This window comes from Euprymna scolopes, chromosome 42, assembly GCF_053919585.1.
Source record: "Euprymna scolopes isolate OS-2025 chromosome 42, ASM5391958v1, whole genome shotgun sequence".
Lineage (NCBI taxonomy): Eukaryota > Metazoa > Mollusca > Cephalopoda > Sepiida > Sepiolidae > Euprymna > Euprymna scolopes.
The window spans coordinates 30,977,231-31,004,956 of NC_136523.1; the positions used below are offsets into that span (position 1 = coordinate 30,977,231).

Consider the following 27,726-nt stretch of genomic DNA (forward strand, 5'->3'; position numbering starts at 1 on the left):
ATCATTTCGACTGAAGTAGAACAAAGCACAGCGACTACAAATAATTATATAAATACAGTAAACCTTTAACGTCCAAATTATTTTTGAGAAACTTAAAAATAAAAAATTTTTGCAATTTTTTTTGCAATTCAAAAGGTGTAAGAAACAACCTGAACACAATTTTTACTAAAAGTTTTATAAATAACAATAATATGAAACAGAACTGTATGCTCCTACCCATCATATGACACAAAAATATGAAACAGAACCAAATGAGTTAACTGAAAAATACAGGTGTCAGTGCCTTCTGCAAGAACATATCTATCATATGCAATGTATTAAAATAGTTATCTCCCCTTGGTTAGCAATATCATGGTCTAAATGTGTACATTTTTATAGTTAGGTAAGTAACGTACAAACGCACGCACACTCACTGCAGCTGACAGAAGCGTGTGTGACCAGTTGTGTTGTATCAAACGACGCCACAACACATATGAGATGCATTCTAAATAGCATCAACGCCCTCTGCAACGCATTCACTAGTTTTGAAAGAAAACCATACGGTCCTTCTAAGCGTTAAAGGGTTAAATAGTGTAGTCTTACCTTTCGCGGGACGATCATCGAAATGGGTTCTACGATGTCTTTGGCAGTGTGGAGCTTGTAGAAGCGAACAATTTCACAGCGCTTAGCGTCACAGCCTCGTTTTGGCATGAACCCTTGAAAAAAAAAAAAGAGAAAAAGAAAATTAAAAAAAAAAAAAAAAATCCAAGTGTGAACAAATGAACTGACAAATGATTTTGAGGGCAATTTTACCCCTATAGAAAAAAGAAACCAGAGCTATCCCGGAAAATCTGCCTGGGCAAAAATTTACTTTCACCATGACTAATGTTTGTGCAAAATTTCCAAAAAATACTAGGGATAATTATTGAGAAAAGTGCCAACAAACAAACAGACGAATGGGAATGAATTTCTAGGTCCAATTGCTGTTACTTAAATCAATGATACAACCTAGTATTTTGAAAAATGTATATATTGCATGGACAATATATGGCCTAAAGACCGCTTGTTTGTATGCATAATTTGCTTGACATTTTCTTAACAAGTTTATAATAAATTAATGTTATTCATTTGTAATTTTATCGTCTTATTTTTCTCCATATACAAGCAATAGTTTGGCTAATATTAAAAGTAATTAAGTGACATGATTTACTTAAAAATAAAAAAGATAATTATTAAACCTTTCTTAAGATATTTACTGATTAATTTTCAGGGGAGATAAATTTAACTAACTATAAAGAGATACAAAGCAAAAGTAAGAGTTTAGAAAGGAAAAAGGATGACTAACAGATCCCCCCCTCTCTTATATATATATATATATATATATATATATATTAATAAGGATTGAAAAATAAAAAAATGATTTTTTATATATAATTTTAAATTTATAACATATAATTTTTAATTTCAAAGTAAAGACTATTTTTTACGTAAACTTTTAAAATATATTTTTTACTATATTAACCCATTCTAAATATATATATATATATATATATATATATATATATATATATTCAAAGTAAAGACTAAAACAAACATTTTGATTATAACATTTTCTTAAAAGTAAAACCATTCCAAATTAAAAAAAAAAAAAGGAAAAGAAAAAAATGGCACTTCTACACTATTGAGAAAAATTTTGGAAATCGTAATACTGAATTTCATGTGAAAACAACAGTATCTACGTATTCCTCGTATTTTTAAGATGATTATATCCCAAAATTACGAAAATCGATAGGTAGAAAATTATTTATTAAAGAAAATAAAAAATAGAATTTGATGAAAATGATCATAAAACACAGGAGAGTTCAAAAGAGAGGTAATTTTCCATTTAAACAGGATAGCGGAAAATTTTTACCTGCTAAGACGATTCAAGTTGTTTTGTTTAATAATTCAGTAAAATTCAGGTAATTTCGACTGCATAATTTGGAAGCTACCATTGTAATTTATTAGAATTGACCCCCCCCCAAAAAAAACGGTTGAAACCATTGTTTTTTTTTTATCTGAAAACTCCATTTATTGACTACAAAATCTTGTCCCAATTCTGTAGAAGCGCCGTAAAAGCATTTCAAAGTAAAGACTAATATTTTTATGTATAGTTTTAAAATTAAACTAACATTTAAATAAATATTAACCAGAAGGGATTTTTTCTCTGTATACACCAGCAAGACTTCTGCTATACAGAAAGTACAGAAAACAGAAGTTGAAAAGAAACTGTTTTAGTAAAAACTAACCTATATTTTATAAACCAACGATGATGAAGAAACATGAAAGATGGCGATACTCACCGAGGCTTCTTTGAGGTGAAGAGGATTGATATTGGTTGAGATAATGGCAGTAGGGAGCTTCTCCAACCAATTCATAGTACCGAATATTGCCATCTCCCTGGAGATAAAAACAAGGAAACAGAAAGTAACACAAAAAAACCATACTGACACAGAAACAATAAATTGTTAACAGAAAGCATTTAATTCTGACTTAGAAACAACTGCATCTTGCAACGCATGAGGCAGTTCAAGAACACCATTGTTTTTGATCTGAAGTCAGATACACAGTGATCTTCCAGTTTATTTTCGTTGCAATCAAATCTCTCGATCGTTTGCTTTTAGTTTATTTTTGGTCTTCCTCTTTTTTTCCCATCAGGAGTCCATTAGAACACTTAGTTGGCAATTCTCTCTGGGGACAATCTTAGGGTATGTTTGAGCTAACGTAGACGTTGTTTGCAGATTATTGACGATACTACCTGTTGGTTTGTGTGATCTCTGACTTCTTGGTTAGTAATTTGATCATTCCATTTGATCCCTAGAATCTTTCCCTAGTACTTAGAATCAAACGTACCTAATTTCTTCTCTTGGCTGATTTTAAGATGCCAATTTCATATGCATATAGCAGTGTGGACAAAACGTTGCTGTTATAAAATCTTAATTTAGATCTGAGGGTGAACTTTTTGCACTCCAATCTTGCAAAACTGGTTAAATACTGATGAGGATATACCTATCCTGCACTGCATTTCCTTATTCTGTATAGTGTAATTTTGGAATAAAGTCAAATTGAAAAAAAAGCCAAAAACAATGTGATTGTTAACGGTTTGAGTGATGTCAAGAGTAGTGTTATGCTAAACTCATTCTGTTCAGTTGCTAGTATAATTCACTTTGATCAAAATAATTTTTGTTATCAATAAGTTATTTCATAAACTATCAAGGCATTCAAGTATATCAGAGTCAGCAAGGTCGGAGGAAGAGTTGACGGGCTGATAAGGCCAGGAGGAGTATCGGCAGGTTGGGCCGAAAAGGCCAGTAAGACAACCAGTAATCCAAAGGGTTAGTGTTAGAGATCCAGCGGTCCAAAGGGTCAATGGTAGAGATCCAGCAGTTCAAAGGATCAGTGGTAGAGATCCAGCAGTCCAAAGGATCAGTGGTAGAGATCCAGCAGTCCAAAGGATCAGTGTTAGAGATCCAGCAGTCCAAAGGATCAGTGGTAGAGATCCAGCAGTCCAAAGGATCAGTGGTAGAGATCTAGCAGTCCAAAGGGTCAGTGGTAGAGAGCCAGCAGTCCAAAGGATCAGTGGTAGAGATCCAGCAGTCCAAAGGATCAGTGGTAGAGAGCCAGTGGTCCAAAAGGTCAGTGGTAGTCAGTCAGTAGCAAAAGGTCAGTGAGAGAGAGCCAGCGGTCCGAAAGGGTCAGTGAGAGAGTCAACAGATCACAAGACATAATTCTGATCTAAAACAAAATTTAAAAACTCATTTTTGTTTATAAAAGATGGCTAAAAAAAATAAATATGCAAAAAAAAAAAAATTTACGCACCTTGCCAGCAAGAAAGATGACTTTCGTGTCGTGATCATAAAATGGAAACAATATTCCACTGGAAAAATCAACGACTTCCATCCGCATCGATCTAGACATGTTTCGCTAAAAAAATAAAGAAAATACAAATTGAATAGAAAAACAACAATAAAAGACAACCATTTAAACAATGCAAAGACTTTGTGTAAGTTTTTATTCATGAAAAAAATCTAAATTTCTATATATTATAAGCGTGACCTTGTTTGTTTGCAGAATGGTTTCTACCAAACTACTCTGTCAATTTTTGGTCTATAAACTTGAGACTTGATATTTGAGGTACTTGGATCTGTGGAACAAAATCGATTTGGTTTTTAGCCAGAAAATAGCTGCTAAGAGATCAAAATCCTTTCTGCATGCGCAAACATACTTTTATACGTTTAAATATGTTAATTTGCCAAGTTTTGGTATGCAGGTTTCGTTAGCTCAAATGTTGGTGAATACAGCTAGAGCTAATGGTTTCCATTCTAGATGATGTCACCCAAGTCATAATCTTAAAAAAAAAAAAAAAAAAAAATTTGAAATCACTACTATATATTGGGTACAATATAATGATCAACATAGAATTCACTGTAATAATAAATACGAAACATGCATGAATTAAATAATCATATTTAAACATATTTTATAACCAGGCAATGTCGGGTAACCTGCCGGTTTAATTAAAAAGATGATTTATGAAAAATGCGCAAACCAAGAACTGCTTCTCATCCAGAATTTTTCCTATATATTAATAAAAACAAAATAAAAAAAATATGTACAATGTATGCACCTATGACGAAATGGAAATATCATATTCCAAAAATTACGTAAATTTATCAAGTAGATTATTTTTATAAAGAAAAATGGCGCTTCTACACTATTAGGACAAAATTTCGGACATCGTAATGCTGAATTTCACAGGAAAACAATCGTATCTACGTATTCCTCATATTTTTAAGATGATTATATCCCAAAATTACGAAAATCGATAAGGTAGAAAATTATTTATTAAAGCAAAATAAAAAATAGAATTTGATGAAAACGATCGTAAGATACAGGAGAGTTCAAAAGGAAGGTAATTTTCCGTTTTGATTTAAACAAAATGGCCGAAAATTTTCACCTGCTAACATGATTAAAGTTGTTTTCTAATAATTCAGTAATATTCAGGTAATTTCGACTGCATAATTTGGAAGTTACCATTGTAATTTATTAGAATTGACAAAAAAATCAGTTGAAACCATTTTTTTTTCATATGAAAACTGTTTATTGACTACAAAATCTTGTCCCAATTCTGTAGAAGCGCTAGAAAAACATTTGTAAGTGATTAATTGGAATTTGTAGGTATTACAACATAAATCTGGTATGAATTATTGTTGAGCTATCTCCCTTTATTTCTTGAGATTTTTTTTTCAAAATGGCAAGCGAAACAGTAATTCCTCGGATGCTTATAAAATTTGATTTTCTCACTTAAAACTACTTTCCATGATTTTTAGAACATAATATTTTCATTTTATGACGGGTACATACATCATACAAATTTTTCTTTATTTTCGTTTTTGGTGCTTATGCATCTATGTTACCGCGTTATTTTTTTTTAATAATCAATTTTTATGATATTTTTGTTTCTTAAGTTGCTTGGTGAAAGTACAGAATAGTTATACGACACCCTCCCCTCCTCATGTTAAGACTGTCTTTCTAAATAATAACATTATTTTAACGTAGTAACATAAATGCACAAGTACCTTGTTTTCAATATAAGGAGAATTCTAGATAAAAATAAAAAATATTGAATCCTAAAAAGCAAAAAAAAAACAAAAACAAAACAAAAACATTATATTCATTTAACATCCGGTTTAAATGCCGGTATGTGTTTGACAACTTTTAAAAATTGACTTCCAAACAAACCTATCTCTGACCAGGTTTTTATTTATCCCTTTTTTCTATTAACCCAAGAACTCTCATTTGTTCTACCAACATGGTCATACCATTGACATCTTCTGTTCAGCACACATCTAGCTATAAATGTAACATGGCTGTTACACTCGAACCATGTTGTTACATTTCAAACACTCAGACCCACACACTGTCTGGTACTGTTGCAAATGAACAAAAAAAAAAAAAAATAAATAAATAAAAATCCGACTCTGCATTATTTTAAAAGTGCAAATGAAATGCAATTATTTGTGGTTTTTCCAAAATAACACATTTCATTAGCTTTCAAAAGTCTTTTTGCACACACGCATGATTAACAATCCTCTGCCATAGACCATGCGCTTTTTAAAAGTCTCTTTCCCCACCACATTATGATGGCCAAAGCCAGTGCTTTCTTGCCTTCGTTCACACGTCCATCTTTTTCTGCACTCACTTTGCTTCCCTTGCTTGACCACGTGCTGTCCTTTTTTCTGCCTTTCTTTCCTCTTTCCTGTGACATCAACACATCCACACTTTCTTAATTTGTATATATGCTACGACAGCTGCTGCTACTGCTAATATTTTCAATAGTCAATTATACTTCGGCTGCTGATTTTCTCATATGCATTTTGTTATATATACAAATCTAAGCCTCTCTTTAGCACTCACATTAAACATCTATCAGATCATTCTCATAGCGTTTCTTTTCATGCAACACGTCTTCACTAACCAGATTTCACATCTATACATCATCACAGTGTGTACACATTTCTGATAAATTCTTCCTTAGTTGACAATGCTCTGTTGTTGCGTAATCCCTGCACTTAATCGCTTACTAATGATAAAGATTTAAAATAAAATATTAAAAAAACTGTTTTTATCTAAGACACATTCTGGGTTCGTACAGATTTTCAATGTCCGTTTCCAAGAACTTTTCAGTTTTTCAAGGCCTTCTCCAGACAAAATTCCAGTTTTCAAAACAAAATTTGATACATAAACAATGATATAATAAACCAAAAAAACTTAATAATTAACAGCAGGAAAATTCGTTTTCATTTATCTCTTTATTTCATGAAGTAATTTTAAATGTCACAGTTATTAATGTAAAGTTTTTTAATGCACAACAAAACTGGTCAACTATTTAGTTTTCATTCATTTTATGTTTAATGCTAACCATATGCGATTTCAAGGCACTTTCACATATTTTGCTCAAAACAAATGCTTTTTAAGGCACACAACAATATGCCTGTTGACAATCATTCTTTTTTTCTTTTTTTTTACATGGTGGTCACCACTAATCAAAGCCCGGAAGCCACTCAGGGATAAGGGTTATTGCAAGTACAGTACGTTAGTGTGGAAATTTAATGAAATGTTCACTTAAGGGGGCGGTTCATCAGGAATTTGTTTACGTTGGACTTGAAGACATCCAGGTTGTAGTCCGGTGGGAAGCAGGCAGACGGAACAGAGTTTCACAGGCATGCAGTTCTAAGAAAGAAGCTTTGTTCATGGAATCTACGTTTTGATTTAGGCACAGATAAAGAGTGGGGAAAATTTTTGACAGTGGATTCAGCTAGATGGGTGTTTTTCGTGAAAGATTGGCGAGGCGGGACCAGAGATTGGAGTTCAGACGAGCACCTGCCATGGAAACAACGATAAAACAAGGATAGGCTCGTAGCGTCTCTTCTATGGGAGAGAGGTTGCAGGGTAGAGAAAAGGGTATCCCCCACTAAGCCACGAAGTCTATTTTGTACTCTGTCAAGGCAGGATAGGCTGTTTTTAGCAGATCCTGCCCAGATATGGCAGCAGTATTCCATCCTTGGACGTACTTGGCTTTTATATAGATAGAGAATTGCATCAGTAGTGAGATATCTTCTGGAGCGGTAGAAGGCTCCCACCATCATATTTACATTTTCCCACACACTTAAAAATTCAAGCACGAGTAAATGCTATGTTCCCTATTGTTAGTCTATGCTATACTCACTTTAGTTTTAAATTTTGAATTTCCCGTATTGTGGATACAAGGATTAGGTTTCTTTATCACTGATGCTATTATAGAGAAAATATCAGGTAGTTTATGATAAAGGGAGGTAACTCTTGTATCCATAATAATACAATGCAATTTCAGAAAAAAGTATTTCTATTTTTATTTTCAACATTTAAAAATATTTTAATGGTATTTTTTATTAATACGTTAAAAATAATAGTATTTATTTCGATTTTATTTTTTAATATTTTCTACACAAATTTTTACTGGACATAAACGTTGTGACAATAACAACCAAGATGAGGAAGTCAGTCCGACAATCTCAATCAATGAAAACACCTCATCTCAAAAATACAGACAATTACTATGGACATAAAGAGTACGATTTTCAAGACCCTTTAAAGGCATTTTCCATATTTTCAAGGATTTCTTTCAAGGTAATAATAAAAATAAGGATTTTTTAATGCAAAAATAAAAATTCAAGGATTTTTAAAACCTGTGTGAACTCTAATATTTGACTTTTTAAAAACTTTTTCATTTAAATGTGAAATTAAGTGAATTTTTTTTTCAGAGAACTTCATTCCATAACAGATATGTACAATATAACCTTTTTTTAGATAGTTCATTTTTTAATGCCTTGATTAAACTGTACAAGTACCTATATTATTCATAATTAATGATTCTCATATCATGTTAAATTCTATACTAGGTCTACTCAGTCGTGGCTGACAGAAAGAGAACATGCTACCATAATTAGGTTTCTGTTTGAAATTCTGTGCAGATTCCTGAGTTTGACAAGAATACACCTGAAGAAAGTTGGAGGTTACAACGATTGAAACATTGTGAAAATAACAATTACGATGAGAACAGTAGTCCGAATAATCCAAGTAATATGAGCGATCAATCCTCATCTCAAAAATTCAGAAATGCAAAACATAATCACAATGGTTAATGTAGTTTCAGAATATAATATGTTAGGGAAGATTATCTCCCAAACACTTTTTTATGCATGGTATTTAAAAAAAAAAAAAAAAAAGGGATGAAAAATGATAACATACATTCATTATTCTTTACATACCTACGAGGTTCCTTCAATAAGTTTCCAGACTTTTTTTTTTTCATATAGGCACTTTTTTTGATAGCACACATGAAACTATAGATTTTTCGAAGTACTCTCCTCTGGCTGCAACACCTGCAATACACTTGTTGTAGCATTCCAACAAATTCTGGAAAGCCCCATGGAAGTCCTCTTGTGTGAGCGTGTCAATGACCCTCGTCACAACCTCTTTCGTCTCCTCAATTGCCTCATAACAACAACCTCTAAGGTTTTCCTTGAGCTGAGGGAATAAACAAAAGTCACAGGAAGCAAGGTCAGGGCTATAAGGAAAGGTGAGGAAGTCTTGATGCCCATCTTGGTCAAATAGTCTATGACAAGGATGGAGTTGTGGACTGGTGCATTCGCAAAAATCTTCTACATCTTCGGTTCATTGCGAATAATTGTGTATTCAGTTCTCACACTGCCATCAAACTGTACACTTACTGACTCTATAGGCACCTGATGGTTCTTATCCATAAAATCCTTTATTTGGATAATCAAGTCTGTTGTTCTGACTTTCTTACACCTCTCATAATCCCTCACAGATTCCCTACCTTCCTTGAATCTCTTATGCTACTCAAAAACTGATGCTCAACTCATACAAAATAGTCCAAAAGCAGTTTGAAGCATTCTATACGTTTCTGTAACATTTTTCCAAGTTGAAAACAGAATTTCATTGCATATCATTCTTCTAAAGTATCGTCACGTCCAGATTACAGTTTTGAAATTTACAAGCTGTGACAATCAGGCTTTAGCAGGGTGTATTCTAATTCCTGCTATAGCTGTTCATTTGAATCTGAAATCATAAAAATTGGTCAGTCATCTCATAAGATGTATAGCAATAACATGCTGACTTTTCAAGAGTCAACAACAATTTTAAATGCTTGGACAAAAAAAATGTCTGGAAACTTATTGAAGGCACCTTGTAGATATGTATCTAAGAATGCAATCATATTTTTACATACCACATCCCAGATGGCATATTGTCGTTCGCTTAGTTTCGAGAATCCAGTTGTGAAGATGCGATTTGTGTCGGCAAGAAAGACAGACTTGGAAGCTTTTACGCCTTGATGACCGGATCCTTCCTGGAAAAAGATGAAGATGACAGATGCACACATCAATACAAAAACAAAAGGTAAGGAAGAGTTAGGGTTGTTAGGTAAACATCTGGGTCCAAATTAAGAAATAGATGAGGATGTGTGTGTATATATATATATATATATATATATATATATATATATATATATATATATAAGCATGGATACCCAGCGTTGCCAGGGTCGACATAAAGTTCGGTTTGGACACACCTGCTATACTAAGGATATTGAGCAGTTTTTCATTATATGTCAACTCCATTATTACCCCAACGAAAATTTCAAAAATAAAAGAACGGATGAAAACACAAAAATGTAATCCCTCTCCCCCCCAAAAAAGAAGTATGTGATAAACTCTTCACCAAATATTTTGTCGGAAAGTATACAAAGAGAAGCTATTCTCTGGATATTGACCACCTTTTTATGACTATATATTTATATATAGTCATATTTATATATAAATTTCTTTTATGCTACCTCAGTCTAGAAAGAATTGTTTATATATACGGTCTGTTGCAACGAAAACAAACTAAATAATCAGTTTTAAAGTACCAAAGTAGAATTTGCATTAACTGAACTACATGTTTTCATGTCATAAAAATGATGAGTTATGACTTATTGTGTTATTAAAAGAAAAAAATTAGCAGTTACGATGTCAAAAAACATGTGAAGAAAAAAAAAACTGGTAAAAAAATATAAATGAAAGTTTTTTTTTTGTTTTAAATAAAGAATTGTAGTTGAATTGGATTGTTTGTTTATTTTAAAATAAAAATCCACTGGACCACAACGTTAATTGCAAAATCATGTTGGAAATTATTTTATTTAAACTAATTAAAAAAAAATAATGCTTGAAAGTTTGTGTGAATTGTTTTAAGTTTTAATATCTGCCAAAAAAAAAAGAAAAGAAAAACAAAACAAAAAAAAAAAACGAACAAAGTTGGCGCCCAGGTGAAATAATTCAAACCGATTTCTAAAAAAAATAAAAACGATGTCAGTGAAAATAAATGAAATTAAATATCGTATCAATATAAATCTTTTACAAGAAACACTCGTCTAGCTGTAAACACTATCAATAATTCCCCCCACTCTTTATCTGTGCCTAAACCTAAACGTAGATTCCATGAACAAAGCTTCTTTCTTAGAACTGCTCGCCTGTGGAATTGTCTTCCGTTTTCCTGCTTTCCGGCTGACTACAATATGGTTGTCTTCAAGTCTAACGTAAATAAGTTCTTGATGAGCCGTTCCATATAAGTTATCAGATTTACCAAATTTTCATTACTAATGATTACTATATTGTCCAATTTCTACTGTACACTCTTTAACCCTTATCCTTGAGTGGCCTCTTGGCCTTGATAATGTGGTGATGCCTATGTAAAAAAAAAAAAAAAAAAAAAAAAAAAAAAAATCAAATTTAATAAACTTAAATAGAACACGTAAAACAATTCTCACTATAAACAATAACTAACACACCACTATTTAATAAAATCGATTTTCCTTAATGCAAATGAGGTCATCTTTTAATTGTATATTTTGCAAGAATCATACTATAGAAATGAATGAAATAATAAAGTAATGGATCTTTTTGTATATATTAATCAAATTATATATATATATATATATATATATATATATATATATATATATATTATACAATAGAAAAATGAGAGCATGGAGAGTAATATGGTTAAGCTTGAAAATGGAAAAGAAAAGGACAAGATATTCTAGTCAAAAATATAATAAATTTCTAACTTAAAACATTGCTGCATTAAGAATTTTAAAAAAAAATTCAATTTAATATTATATAATCAATTCTTAATGCTGCAATATTTTAAGTTATAAATTTATATTTTTTACTAGAATATCTAGTCCTTTTATTTTTCTTTTCCATGTTTAAGCTTAATCATATTACTTTTCATGTTCACATTTTTCTATTGTAATCCATGATTTTTGCAGGTTTCCTGTAAATTCACTTGTTCTTTGTTTAATTTCAGTCTTATTTTTTGCCCCCCAAAACATAACATACACGTATATAAAACAATGTACGACACCCGTCTGCTTTTATTCTCTGTTTCACTTGTTACTTCTCTTTGCGTGAGAGCGGTGAATTAGTAGCAACACGAGTCGCTGAAGCAATGTGGTTGCTATGGAAACCAACTAGAAAAAAACCTTTTTAGATTTTTTTGATTTTGAACACCAGTTAATTCATCATACCTTTTGTTTTACTGAACAAAAATTGATCTAAAAACTGTAATAATTGTTTGAAATTTGGTTGAAAAATGAGTGAGCGGTGAAGCTTTAAAGTAGTTCTAAATGACTAAAACTGTCACTTAACCATATAATCAAACATTGAATGATATATGACCTTGTCTGTCTATATGAGGAATGGTTTCTTCCAAACTACTCTGTCAATTTTTGGTCTACAGACTTGAACTTGATATATAAGGAATCTGGATCTGTGGAACATATTCGATTTGTTTTTTAGCTGGTAAAAATAACCGTTAAGAGATCAAAATTGAAAAAGAATTGTGAGTAGAGAATCCAAGCCAGTTTTTGTGATGAACTTTAAAGTCACCAAATACATGTACTTGTGCGCTAGTGTCGAGGGAGAGTGCTGTGTCTATACTGTCAGAGACTTTGTTTATTATGGTGCAGTCCTGGGTCGAGGGAGAGCGGTAGAGAAAATAAAAGTAGCTAATGTTATATTGTATGTTTAGTCTAAAGCACATAAAGGCTTGATCGTCCGCTGCGAAGAAGGTAGGCTCTCTCTACCGTGCTAGGAAACTACTGACACCTGAAAGTATCCTGTACCTCTATAAGGCTACCATTTGCCCATGTATGGAGTATTGCTGTCACATTTGGGCTGGTGCATCTGCTGCTAGTCTCTTGCTCCTAGACAAGGTTCAAAAGAGAGTCGCCAATCTGATAGGCCTTGAACTGGCATCTAAGATTCAGCCTCTGTCCCATCGACGAAACGTTGCATCCCTCTGCCTGTTCTACAAGTATTTTAGTGGTGAATGCCCTGACGAACTGCAGACACTTGTGCCCCCAAGACGTAGACACCCTCGACAAACCCGACAGGCAGCTAAATCCCACCCCACACAGTAGAGATTCCTAGATGTAGAAGATCTTTCTACTCCAGTAGTTTCTTCCCCAGAACGGCTAGACTCTGGAATTCCATTCCAGGTCCCTGCTTTCCCAACTGTACTGACATGCAGAAGTTCAAGTGTAACGTGAACCGACATCTTGCTGCCCAAATCTCAACATACTGCCCCAGTAGCTGCTGCCCCTGATAGTAACCCCCTACACCACAGTGGCAATGTGCCTTGTTTGGGGTGAAAATGTAAAAAAAAAATATATATATATATATATATATAAGTTAAGATAAAGCGTAAAGTTACATAGGAATTATATTACTTTATCAAGTCAATAAGGGTTACAGAAAGAAGAATAAGGAATATATATATAGTAGCGGGGCGAAAAAAGTGACCCCCTCCTTGTACAAAACTGCCCAGTTGAGAGTGAAGGAATGAATCCTTTTGGTTAATTTTTCGATATTTGTTGACCGAAGGATCGAGCTTAAAAACGATACCAATCTTGTGAGGATGTGTCGCATGTGTCGAAAATTTTGCAAGATATACAAACACACATACACATTTTGCCCTTTACATATATAAATATAATTCAATCAGATTCATTAGCCAATCAAAAATTCTTAAAACGTGTTACGAAACTAAAGCTAGCTACATTAAACAAATTAATTATATAAGTTATGAACATATATATGGTAATATCTAAAAGCCTTAGAAAAACAAAGGTTAATTAAAAGCTAGCTTCAGTATAATAATAGTCTGAACTGTAATTTCAATAAATTGCAGAAATGCTTGAGTTTCTACCAAATTTGATCGTCGTTGAAATAAGTTGTTTCCACATTTTCCAATGAATGGAAGAAAAACAATTTTTCTTTTAAACTCACCACAGCAATTCTTGCCCCTCTTGGGTCCACCACGCGGATTTTCTTATCTTTACTGGTTGTGACAAAATTACTACCATCTCGGTTCCAACTAATTGAGAACACTGTGTCGGTGTGGCAACTCATCACATTAATCGGCTCAGCACGTTCAATGTTCCACAAAAAACACTGCAAATAGAAAGTTGGATATTATTTACAGGAAAAAAAAAAAATAATAATTAAATAAATGGTGCAACTTTTTGTTTTTAAATTGAACTGTTTTTTGAATAATTATTATATATTTTTAAAACAATATAAAAAATATTAAAACCTTTTTTAAAATTTTATCATATATTTTTAAAACGATATAAAAAATATAAAAAATTTTTAAAATTTATTATATATTTTTAAAACAATATAAAAAATATTAAAACATTTTTAAAAAACTTTATCATATATTTTTAAAATGATATAAAAATATTAAAACATTTTTTAATTTCATTATATATTTTTAAAACAATATCAAAAATATTAAAACATTTTTTAAATTTATTATATATTTTTAAAACTATAAAAGATATTAAAAATGAAAAAAAAAATTATTATATATTTTTAAAACGATATAAAAAACGTTAAAAATTTTTTTTTAATTAAGAAAATAAAAATATTTTTTTTAAATATTAAATATTTAAAAAAAAAATGTTTAAAAATATTTTAAAAAATTAACAGAAAACAAAAAATAAAGAATAATTTTCGACGGACATACTCATGATGGAACGAAAATGTCATATTCCAAAAATTAAGTAAATTGATTATTTCTTTCAACCAAGAAAATTAAATTTTATGAGTAAACAATGATGGTTGGTTTAATCTGCCAGTTTTAATAGAGACAACTCAATTCGAATTACCGAGATCAAAATTAGCATATGAATGGCTATGATTTATTATTAATATCGTTCAAAATAGTAAAAATATGATTTTATTTTAGTTATTTATTTGTGGACTGTTATCCACATCTTCATAATTGTTTCACAACGTTTTGGCCAATTATTCCTGTGACTTTTGTCAGGTGGTTAACCGCGAAGGGATAGCAACTATGAAGATAAGGATAACAGTTTGCAAATAAATAAATAAAATATACAAATTACTCATTTCAAAGGAAAAAATAATATGTATATGGCAATTAATCTATACAGAATATTCCACGTTTCATTCTTGTGAGAATTTGTCAGGTTTATGCCAGGAGAATTCTCACACGAATGGAAATGAAACGCGGAATATTCTGTGTAGATTAATTGCCACATATATTTTCATAACTTATTACCTAGCTCTACCTATATATTGAGCACTTTTGAAGTAAATACTGAAAATTTATGCATAAAATTATATCTGTTTATCAATTTGTGATTAAAAGAAGTAGTCATATATATATATATATATATATATATATATATATATATATATATATATACTGTGTGTGCAAAATCAAGACTTCAAGACAAGGTGTTGATGGCAACAAAAAGTGTATTTCATTTTACGTTACAATTGTTTCAATGTCTATTTCGACAATTTCAAGCATTATATCATTTGAAAATTTTCAAAAACCAGCATTTCTTCAGACTTCATGAATAAACACACTGAATAAACAGTCTGAAGAAATGCTGTTTTTTTAAAATTTTCAAACGATATAATGTTTGAAATTGTCGAACTAGACATTGAAACAATTGTAATGTAAAATGAAATACACTTTTTGCTGCCATCAACACCTTGTCTTGAAGTCTTGATTTTGCACACACAGTATATTAATGCTCAATTATGAAATGTGATAATTTTGTAGCTTAATCCTTAAATCAACCATTTTTGGCTTAAAACCTATTGGTATATGAAAATTTACTGAATTACAAGAACTCAGTATATTACATATAAGATAAGTCAATATATATATATATGAGCAAACAGTTAATGAAATATGTTAAAAAACACTTTGAAATGAGTTCAAAACATATTTAATCTGAAAAGGAAACACTAGATAAATGGATAGTCCTTAATCCGCAGAGTTTCGAAGAAATACTCTCTTTTATAGTTATGTCTCGGAAGTAGAGTGAAAAGCACATCTTATTTTTCTTTTATTAATATTATTTTTTCCTTGTACACATTTTTGTGAATTATTCCATGGATTTCTGCCTCTGGATTATTATGGACCATCTTCTTCCAATTACGGGATTTCCTTGGATTTTGCTTGTACAAATGGAAATTCTTTTAACTTTCTTGAAGTTTTACATTTGGATTTTACCGTCACTGGATTTTTTATCTTCCACCAGACTATCCATTAATGTGTAATCACCTTTCTCTTTACCATATTCCCTCTGCTTAACTTATTTTGTTTTCAAGTAAGATCTTGGACTTATTGTTTCATCAAATACTTCTGCATGCAAAATCCGATCCTGCATTTTGCTAATTTCTACCCTCTGATGAGAAGGAGAGTATTTCTTCGAAACTCCACGGATTAAGGACTATCCATTTATCTAGTGTTTCCTTTTCAGATTAAATATGTTTTTAACTCATTTCAAAGTGTTTTTTAACATATTTCATTAACTGTTTGCTCATATTATAAGCTCTATTTCCTATTTGGTATTATCGAGCTTTTATATCTGGCTGAGATAATTTTATAAATATTAATTCTTTAATATTTATAATTTACTTTAATTTTACCATCTTGGATCATTTTGGTAAATTCAATTGTAATTTTCATTTTATATATATATATATATATATATATATATATATATATATATATATATATATATATATATATATATATATATATTTTTCCCCAGCCAAACAATGCCGCAGCTCAGAAGAGCCATGACAGTCAACAAACCGGAAGTCCAAGACTATATATAGATATATAGATAGATAAATAGATAGATAGATAAAATACTTGATCAATTTACATAATTTTTGAAACATGACATTTTCATTTTGTGACTACTTTACAAGTAAAATTTTCTAATTTTTTTTCTTTTTTTCAAATAAGATGAAAGTTTGTTTTCCGCTCGTCATTGCTTATCTTAGTTCAATTTAAATGAAAAACAAAAATAAAGAAAAATCTTTATAATGCATGCTATGTACACGTCATGGAACAAAAATGTCATATTCCAAATATTATGTAAATTGATCAAGTTTTTTTTTTTTTAACTAAGCAAATCAAATTTTATGAGTAAACAATAATGCTGTGTCTTGATTCACCAGCTTTTATGTGAAGGATTATGATTAGAAATAGTAAAAATATGATTTTCTATTTATGAAAAAAAAAAAACAAAAACAAAAAAAAAAATACTTGATCAATTTATGTGATTTTTAGAACATTACATTTTCATTATGTGAAGGGTACATACATCAAAGATTTTTTTGTATTTTATTTAATTAGGTTGAACTCTCAACTTATAAATAATTTCAAGGAAAAAAACTTTGAAATATATATATATATATATATATTTTTTTTTTTTACAAAGAAAGTAACTATGTCTACAAGATTGTCCAAAATAAATTTTTAAAAAATCCAAGCAGGATAAAGTATTTTTTTGAAAGAAATAAAGCAAGTGCCATTGCTTACCTTGTGATCCATACCAGCACTGAGAATAATGTTGGAGGCGGTTGGGTGCCATTCGATATTGGTCACTTTACGCTGGTGTCCATGCAAGTCAACTAACCATTCTGTTAAGTTACTGTGTAAGCCATGATCGGGAATTCGCCACGTTTTCACCTTGAAATAATAATAAAAACAAAGAATGTACAATTTTTGTGATGCGTGTAAATACAGAGTGCAAACGATTTTTGGCCAAAATTTTCGACTGCTAATTTTATGCATATTTCTTTTTTACTTTCATCGACAGTTTTGCTTTTCATGAAAACAGTCACTATATTTTCATTCTATTTGCAGATCCAGCTGCAACGCAAAGGATGAGCTGAAGGCTAACATAATGAGATTTTTTTTGAGGGGGGAAGATTAATTTGAAATATAGTGACAAAGGCCTGAGGCCGCTTCCAAGACCACTTCCAAGCTCTAATCTCATTTTATTAAACCTTATTCTTCAGTGGTTTTTGGCCTTGATAAAGGGTAGACTCCTTAGTGTTATGTTGTTAGTCTACCAAAAAACACTGGAAAGTAAAATAGTTGATTATTATGATGAGTATTATAATGGCCAATTATTATGATTATAAAAGTTAAATGAACATATGTAGTTGTAGAAAAGAAAATGGCGTGCCACCTCGGAACCAACAACTCGCAATCACAAATATAAATATGGAGCAATTTGGTTGTTTGAGTTTTTCGCAAGAGATATGGTTACATTTTAAGAGTACGTCGGAACAGACGATAATGGTTGTGATTCAAGGCATGTTTTTCTTTGACCAGCACAAATGTAAATATGTTTAATTGGCAAGAATGTTTAGGCTATGTGTAGTGATGGCGTAATGAATCTTAGATTTACACATAAGTTAGTTAAGTCAGTCTGTAACTTCTGTGGAGAAGAGACAAACGATGGCCGTCATGAGAGCACTGTACTAGGAAGATGAACATGTATAGTTGTGGAGAAAGGAACGGCGTGCCACCTCAAAACCCAACAAATCACAACCACAATATATATAAATATAAAACAATATGGTTGTGTGAGTTTTTCGTGAAAGACATGGCTACATTTCAGGAGCACGTCAGAACAGACAGAAATGGTTGTGATTCAAGGTATGTCGTTCTTTGTTCAGCACAAATGTAAAAGATGTTTAACCGTCCTTCTGACTATAAACTGTTTAGCATGTCAACACATACAGATAATCATTATACGCACATCAACAAGAGAAACATTTATACACCAGATGATAACGTATTGGAAGACATCACACACATTAAATAGATAACATGTTAACAAGATTAAGAGGCTAATTACGTACAGTGTACATATATGCACTGCTCTACATAACATTAGTATTTTTTGCTGCTATGGTCAGAAATCCAAGTTCTTTCGCCCCACACTATTAAACTATGAGTAACTAGATCACCTGCAACTCACTAGCTGAGTTTACTGGTGTCTATGTTGACAACAATTTCAATCTGACTGACCTTGACTATGCTGACGACATAGGTATTCCTGGAGAAACCTTTGCTGACATCCAATTAGTCACAGACAAAATACACCAATTCACATCTAAAATTGATGCGAAGGTAAATGTTGTAATATTTTTGATATGAGGAGGGTAGGAACACTGAAAATTGGAAGGTTCTACTTATAGACACTGATGATAGGAACTGACGAATCAAATGGAGCCAATCAGAAACCAGGGTTTCTCCATAAAAATATTGAATCTTTAACATTCCAACACATAATTTTTTGCTCTTTGCATACAAAATTATAAAGTACAGGACCTGTACAGAACAGCTACCCAGTTAAAATTCTTCATCTCCAAGACTTGTACAGAATAGCTACCTATTGGAAACTCTTGTGAAATTAAACATGGCTTCCAATTCAAGAAAACAAAGATCCTCTCCACAGGATTCCTACTCTCCAAGAAAAGCATGATTTTTCTCAACAGGAGGTTGATCGCTTCAAATACTTGGGTTCAATGTTTGCATGAAAGTTCAAATTTATCAGACGCTTCTCTACAGCTTTGAGACCTGACCTAGCCGATGAAAGTTGCAAATCTTGAAAAATTGATAGTGTTTAACCTAGACTACCTCCAGAGAATTCTGCAGATCTGTTGACATCATTTTGTCTCCCAATATGCAAATCTGAATGCGATGCAGGACCATCCCTGTTAACCAAACTCTTTTAAAGAGGAGACTTCGTTGGTTTGGCCATGCTGTGTGCTGTAACCGAGGAGTATTCATCCATGAAGCAATAGCTCCAGAACCACGCCAAGATTGATGACGACGCATTTACACATCATCAAAGCCGACGTCGAACATACATCTGGTCCACAAGTCTACTGTGTTTATTGTTTGTTCGAGAACTGGGTGCTGATAATTATCTTAGCCACTATGGACTGTCGTGCACAATCTATGTTCATTCAGGACACTGTGTGTTCTATCAAAGCAGCCAGCTCGACCCATCCTGAAAGAATATCACCTAAAGTCAAGGCTCTTTAATATAAAAAATCCTATTATAATATTATTCAACTGACTATATCATTAACTTTTAGCCTTGATAAGTAGTGATTCATTAGTATAAAAATCCTCTCATAATATTCTTCATCATTCAACTGAGTTGCTTTTAGTCATAATAAGTGGTGACTTATTAGCATTACAAAAACAAAAACTTTATTGTAGGGCAGAAAAACAAATTCATTACGTACCGTGTTATCATCGGCTGCAGAGGCGATGACGTTATCATCAAATGGATTCCATTTGATGTCAAGTACGGTGCCTGCATGACCAGTCACCCTGGGAGCATTTATGTCCACTCGTCCAGTCTGAAGAGAAAAGAAAAGAAAAAAAATTATTTATTAAAAACGGGAGGGGGAGGTGAGGATGTTGTAGTTTGCTCAAAACACTGTGTATAGTGTTAAAGGATTTTTTAAAAAAATTATTTTTTTGAAGGCAATGCAATGTAATTTTTTTCTCCGTTGATTGTATGCTTTTACAAGTATTTGGGAATAACAATTTTTTTCTCCCAATAATTTTCTTTATTATTGTTAGGTGTATATGGTGTTGTTAGCATGGAATCCAAGTTTTCAGAATTAAAATCCCATTATCAAGGATGGCATTAGAAAAATATTTGTTTGGTCTTATATATTTTTTCTTTCTAATTGGCCGTTATAGGAACGAACACAGATTGACGTCAAATCAATTTCGATTTAAAATTGTTTTTCAACTTTTTAACACATGCAAGTATGTACATAAGTATTTTTTTTTATATTATTTTCTTTATTTGTTGTTTATTGTCTATTTATTATCCATTTACTATAATTTTTTTACTTTCTGTTTTAGTTTTAGTTTAATTTAATCGTTTTTCATTGTTTTATGTCTGTGTCTAATTAGTGCAAGTGCATAACTCTTGTTATTAAAATGGACAGTTTATCTCCCTTGATAATAATTTGGGAAATTTTCAATCTTTTTTTTTTTTATTCATGTATGTATCACGAGGAAGTTGTTATTTGATTCTGAGCTACTGTTTACTTTGAGTTGATAAATGTTTTGTATCTTTATTTATTATAATATGTATATATTGTTAATTATATTAGCAGGTTGTAATTCAGTTCTGTTTTGTTATTTATTTTGGGTTTAAGTTTTTTTGTTTTTATTAATATTGCTTCTTTCAATCCTAAGTTCCCTTGATCCCTTTCCATGGCTAATGGCTAATATTAACTTTATATCTTTGGTAAGGTTATGGCTTTGTGATATGTGCTTGTAGAATGATTATGCCTTTGTGGTGGTGTGTTCTTTTATGCATATATGTAATGGCCTAATTGTGCTTCCAATGTAGAACTTGCTACATACTGCACATTGTAATTGATAAACTGAGTATGTGCATCCACACAGTTTTAAGTTGTTGATGGGGCAATTCATTGTTTGTTGTTTTCTCGGTTTTAGACAATTGTTGTCCCAGTGTGGGTCTGGAGTGTGTGAGTCTGATGTTTAATTTTTCTCTGCAGATGGCTCTGCAGAAAGCTGATGTTATTTTATTGTTAAAGTGTGGTAGTTTAAAGAAACTAGTGTTGGAGTATGTGCATGATTGTTGTTTTATGGGTTTCCTAGCAGGGCTGGGGAGTCGGGACTCTGAACATCCGACTCTGACTCCTATAATTTTTTAGAACTGACTCCGACTCTGATTTTTTTAAAAGATAAGAATTAAATATTTTTATATAATTTTCTTATTTTATGTCACTGCGTAAAAGTTTAAATATTACCTAATTATTTATTGATCCACTTTTTGTTTTTAAAATTGTTTTTTTAGCAATAAAATGATGTGAAAGCTATAAATATGTTAAATTTTTATAATTTATAGCTATAATCTGAACGATGTTTATTTTTGAATTTAAATTGTTTTTATACATATAAACATATAAAACAATGTTTTCCAAATGAAATAACACAAAACATTAATAAATTTTTTTACTCAAAACTTTTTCGAAAATTTTACGAATTATTTTTTATCGAAAATAATTAGTTTTTACTGAAAAGACCTTTAAAATTAAAATTATCTCAGATGTAAAGACGTAAAATAGCTTTGCAAAAAAATAAATAACCATGAATGTTTTATTTCTTATTTAACTTTTTCGATTTTTCTTATATTTACCCATACTTATAATTAAAGGTTTTTATGAACATAAAAAAGAGGTGCAAAAACAAGTGTGAACCACCAAACTCTCTAAAATTACTATTATCCTGTAATAAAATGTCTTGTGTATAATTTTTTTTTTTTTTTTGAAGTTTACAACTTTTTAATGGGTGATTATTTTTTCATAATTGGCAGTCATCAAAGTTAAATCAAGCCAAAAAAATTACATCTACAGAAGCTAAATTTTTCTTTAATATTTTATAATAAAGAAGTTTTTTTTACTGGTGTTAAAACAAGCGGCTTTTCAACACAACATATAAGAAAATACAATATACATAGAAAATACTTAAATTGCAAATAACTAAACATATAAACTAAAAAAGACAACTGCTTAAACAAAAAAAAAAGAACAATATTATAATCAATTAATCCTTTATTGAAATGAAACATGAAACTGTTCCATGATTGCAAGGCCTTAAAAATAACATGGCTTCTATAATGTCTTCTTTCATTGATGCTCAAAGATCACTCTTCATCAGTTTCAGAACTGAGAAGAATCTCTTCATGCAAATTGCTGCAACGATGAGAGCTATTTCTTTTATTACTTCTGGGTAACCTTTGATTATTTCCTGCAAAGATAATTGGCATTTGCTGTTGTATTCAATATTTTCTATTCCTGCCAATGCTCTGTCGAAATCTTTAATTTGAGTTATTTTCACTTCCACAGGCCGAGCTTCAGTGGTGGCGCTGTCTAGTTTTCTTTTCTTAGCTTTCTGTAGTGCTAATTTCTTAACAAAATTTTCAAAATTATCAGCATCACTTGAAGATGAAGATGAATATTCGCACAGAGTAGAGATTTGCTCACAAGATCTTTCATTTGTATTCCAAGTTTGCAAAGACATTCTTTTGTTCTTTTGCACTGCTCTTCCACTAACAATAATCGTTTTTTTTTTTTTATCTACAAATATTGAAGCCAACAGAATGTCATCGTCAGTAAGCTGTGGCTCTCTTCTGTTCATTGAGTCGAGTATCTCATTAGCTGGAAGGCGTCCTTTTTTAGTCAGATTGAAAATTAATTTTTTCCATTCGAATAAAAACTCTCCTGCTGTCAAGTCTTCAACTTGTAACTTTTTTTTGTTACAATGTATGGTAGCAAAAGAAGCTCCTCCAATTCTGTTGCTGAGTGCCATTGACTTTCAGAGACAATGATGGGTTGTCTATGTCCTCAAGCAGTCTTTGCACCATCAAATATGTGCTTCCCCAACGTGTAACCTGGTCAAGTAAAATTCCTTTACCAGCTCTTCTTTTTACAATCGCATCTATTTTTGGAGTTCTTGTGGCTAATGCAACATACCTTAACTTTCCTATCAAATTCACAGCATGATGGCAAGCTGGAGTGTATGTACAGCACATTGCAAGTGCCTGATCTTACAAAGTTATGACACTTCTTCAGCAACATCATCAACATGTTCATCTAATTGTTGTTGGTCTCTTTCAATTAATGATACAGCAGTTTTACCAGTGGTGTCACTAGTTTCTTTTTCTTCATTTTCTTGACTTTCATTTAGCTTTTCTATAGTTTTTATCATGTTAGAGGCATTGTCAGTAACAATGCTGATGTTTTCTTTATCAATATTGCGTTCTTTCAAAACATTCTCAATCAAACCTTGAATAATGCTGCCAGGTTTTGCTTTTGTATCTTTAACCTTAATTTTATTGCAAAGTAATTGACTCTGTGCCTTGTTGTTGCGTCCATTTTCAAAAACAGATACCGGCCTGAAAGAATGTTTCATAGTTCTTTTTTTTGTATTTACTTCATCTATGATAATTTTCCTAATGTTATGTCTCTCCAAGGAAATATTGAACTTTCTAGCCATTTCGCCAATAAGCTGCTGGAATGCTGGTTGAGAAAACAGAGCAGGAGGCATATTATTTTGAACAACCACATCAATTATGCTCTTCTGAAACGTTTCTGCGGTCATAGTAACAGTAATTTTATAAGACATTACAAATTTCCTCAGATCACTTTGACTTTCATCAGGTCTTTGAGAAGATTTTGAAGTTGAAGCTTTTGAGACTGATACAGTTTGATCATTTTCTCTAACCTTTTCAAAAATATTTGGATGGTGACGTTCCAAATGTCTCTTTTTTTTTTTTTTTTTAACAAGGTAGTCACCACTTATCTAGCCACTCAGGGATAAGGGTTATTGTAAGTACAGTACATTAGTGTGGATATTTAAAGTGTCTACTTAAGGGGGCGGTTCATCAAGAATTTGTTTACGTTGGACTTGAAGTTGAGGTCAGGAGGGAAGCAGGTAGACAGAACAGAGTTCCACATGTGTGCAGTTCTAAGAAATAAGCTTTGTTCATGGAATCTACGTTTTGATTTAGGCATAGATAAAGAGTGGGGGAAAGTTTTTGATAGTGAATTCAGCTAGACGGGTATTTTTCGTAAAATATTGGCGAGGGGGGACCAGAGATTGGAGTTCAGATGAGCACCTGCCATGGAAATAACGATAAAACAAAGATAGGCTTGCAACGTCTCTTCTGTGGGAAAAAGGTTGCAGGGAAGAGAAAAGGGCATCCCCCACTAAGCCACAAAATCTATTTTGTACTCTGTCAAGGAAGGATAGGCTGTTTTTAGCAGCTCCTGCCCAGATGTGGCAGCAGTACTCCATTCTTGGACGAACTTGGCTTTTATACAGATAGAGAATTGCATCAGTAGTGAGATATCTTCTGGAGCGGTAAAAGGATCCCACCATTTTCCCAGCGTCCCTGGCAACCCCCACTAAGCCACAAAGTCTATTTTGTACTCTGTCAAGGCAGGATAGGCTGTTTTTAGCAGCTCCTGCCCAGATATGGCAGCAGTATTCCATCCTTGGACGTACTTGGCTTTTATATACAAATTATAAGCTCTTGTTGGAGCACCTTTTTACCAACACCACAAAATGTACTTATCTTACTTTCACACAGCTTTCTCGTTCCACTGTCATCGTTCTCATCTTCATTTACTGTACAGTTAGAAACATAAAACTTATTATCTTTAGATAGCAAAAAGTGTTCAAATACACTTGATTTAGCCGGTGTCTTTCTTGCCATACTGATAGGGATATATGTTGATATTTAACTTATTTTTAGCAATTGGTATATAATTCAAATCTGAAAAGACCACAAAAAGAAAAGACTGTTAATTTCTAACATATATATGAGAAAAAAAATCTTAGTTTAGAGAAATCAAATTAGGCTAATCAATCAGTTTAGAAATAATTTTTTGGATTCCAAGTAATATACATATATATGTTTACATATAAATAATGACTGAATTCTAGGATTATTCATATACATGATCCATAAAACAATGAATCAGTAACAACTGGAAGCGGCTAAACCCCCTCCCCCAACTTCATCTTGTGAATTCTTGTCTGTCTTAAGATCTTCGTTTCGAAGCAGATTTCATAGCTTTGTTTCTTTTTCTTCTACTATAAAATACTGGCTTACGAGGCATTGTTCAAACAGATCTCTTTAATAGACGAGATATGCAAAAATACGAAAGTGAACCAAAATCACAAAAAAAAAAAAAAAAAAAAAAAAAAAAAAATCAAATATTCAAAAACCTCATTGCTCTTATGAATGTCCTGTTATGCACGATCGACTACAGAAAACGCTGGCTAGCCACCATGGAGAGAAAAAAATGTTATAGAAAAACAAGACTTGGATTTTTAAAAATTTTTTCAGTGAAGTTGAATTTTACCTTCAACAAGATACACTTGAAGAAAATTGGAGGTTACATCGGTCGAAACGTTGTGAAAATAACATCCAAGATGAGAATAGTAGTTTGAACAATCCAAATAGAAACTTCATGTTCGTTTGGAACGCTCACCATAAAAAAGAAATAATTTGAAGAATGGCGCAATCATACACCTGGTCAATGGTGGACGTTCATTCTATTAAAGCAACACTCAAAATCAGGGAAATGAGCATTTAGAACTAAAAAATCCATTCTATACAAATAGTCTACGCCTCATTTGCTGGATGGTTTTTAATTAATGAACAAAAACAACAACCTAATCAAAGAGAATCTTAATTAAATCTTGCAAATGGTATACAACAATATTTTTTTATTTCTATTTATTTATTTTTTTTTATTACATTTTCACCCCAAACAAGGCAAATTGCCACTTTGGTGTTGGGAGCTACTATCAGGGGCAACAACTAACGGGGTACTATGTAGGGATTTAGGCAGCAAGATGTCGGTTCACGTTACACTTGAACTTCTGCACGTCAGTACTGTTGGGGAAGCAGGGACCTGGAATGGAATTCCAAAGTCTGGTGGTTCTGGGGAAGAAACTATTGGAGAAGAAAGATTTTTTACATCTAGGGATCTCTACAGTGTGGGGGTGGGATTTAGCAGCCTGTCGGGTTTGTCGAGGGTGCTCACGTCGTGGGGGCACAATTGCAGTTCGTCAGAGCATCCACCACTAAAATACTTGTAGAACAGGCAGAGGGATGCAACATTTCGTCGATGGGACAGAGGCTGAATCTTAGATGCCAGTTCAAGGCCTATCAGGTTTGCGACCCTCTTTTGAACCTTGTCTAGGAGCGAGAGACTAGTAGCAGATGCACCAGCCCAAATGTGACAGCACTACTCCATACATGGGCGAATGGTAGCCTTATAGAGGTACAGGATACTTTCGGGTGTTAGTAGTTGTCTAGCACGGTAGAGAGAGCCCACCTTTCTTGCAGCGGCCCTGGCAATGCCTTCAATGTAATTGTTCTAACTCATGTTTCCTGTGAACGTTAGGCCAAGGAGTTTGAAAGATGTACTCTCAGATAAAGAGTCGTTGGCCATTGCTATAGGTGGTAGAGAGGGTTTCTTGTAATTATTGAATGAAACTAGTTTAGTCTTGGCGGCATTGAACGTGACCAACCATTTTTGTCCCCATTCCACTACAGATTGGAGGTCTTCCTCTAGTGTTTCTGCCATTTCTTTAGAAATGTGTTCATTCGTCTTCCTGTAATGCCTGTTATAGAGTGTAGCGTCATCAGCATATATACCCATCTCAGAGGCAATTTTGTCGGGGAGGTCATTTATGAATATCAGGAACAATAGAGGTCCAAGGATAGACCCCTGGGGCACTCCCGCATTTATATCATATTGTTTAGATGTACGATCGTCGAGGACAACCTGGATTTTTCTCTTATCTAAGAAGGATTTAAAATTAGATCATACGGTATCACTGGTAGAATACTTAACATAATTGGATACGTGCCATTAGAAGGGAAAATTTTTATTCCAACCAAATATAGTAAAGTAAGTAATGTTATTTGTTAATAATTAAACGTGTATTTAATTAGAACTGTATTCAAGTTCTTTCATAACGTTTGATAACATTGTTAATATAAATTAAAGTACTTTCATAACGTTTGATAACATTGTTAATATAAATTAAAGTACTTTCATAACGTTTGATAACATTGTTAATATAAATTAAAGTACTTTCATACCGTTTGATAACATTGTTAATATAAATTAAAGAAACGATACTATTTATTGCTAATACAGC

At 32.1% G+C, this 27,726-nt stretch overlaps 1 protein-coding gene across 41 annotated transcripts in view; it reads right to left on the reverse strand.

Moving 5' to 3' along the window:
• The window catches only part of LOC145266992 (coronin-2B-like), a 370,386-nt gene that overhangs the window by 81,691 nt on the left and 260,969 nt on the right, over positions 1-27,726 (reverse strand). For all 41 annotated transcript variants that reach the window (XM_080122885.1, XM_080122872.1, XM_080122882.1 and 38 more), the window contains 7 exons: positions 20,238-20,354; positions 17,506-17,655; positions 13,914-14,078; positions 9,812-9,931; positions 3,838-3,942; positions 2,322-2,418; positions 583-695 (listed from right to left, as the gene is read on the reverse strand). In XM_080122885.1, coding sequence (XP_079979011.1) covers positions 583-695; positions 2,322-2,418; positions 3,838-3,942; positions 9,812-9,931; positions 13,914-14,078; positions 17,506-17,655; positions 20,238-20,354 — 867 coding nt within the window. The remainder of the gene's footprint in view (positions 1-582; positions 696-2,321; positions 2,419-3,837; positions 3,943-9,811; positions 9,932-13,913; positions 14,079-17,505; positions 17,656-20,237; positions 20,355-27,726) is intronic.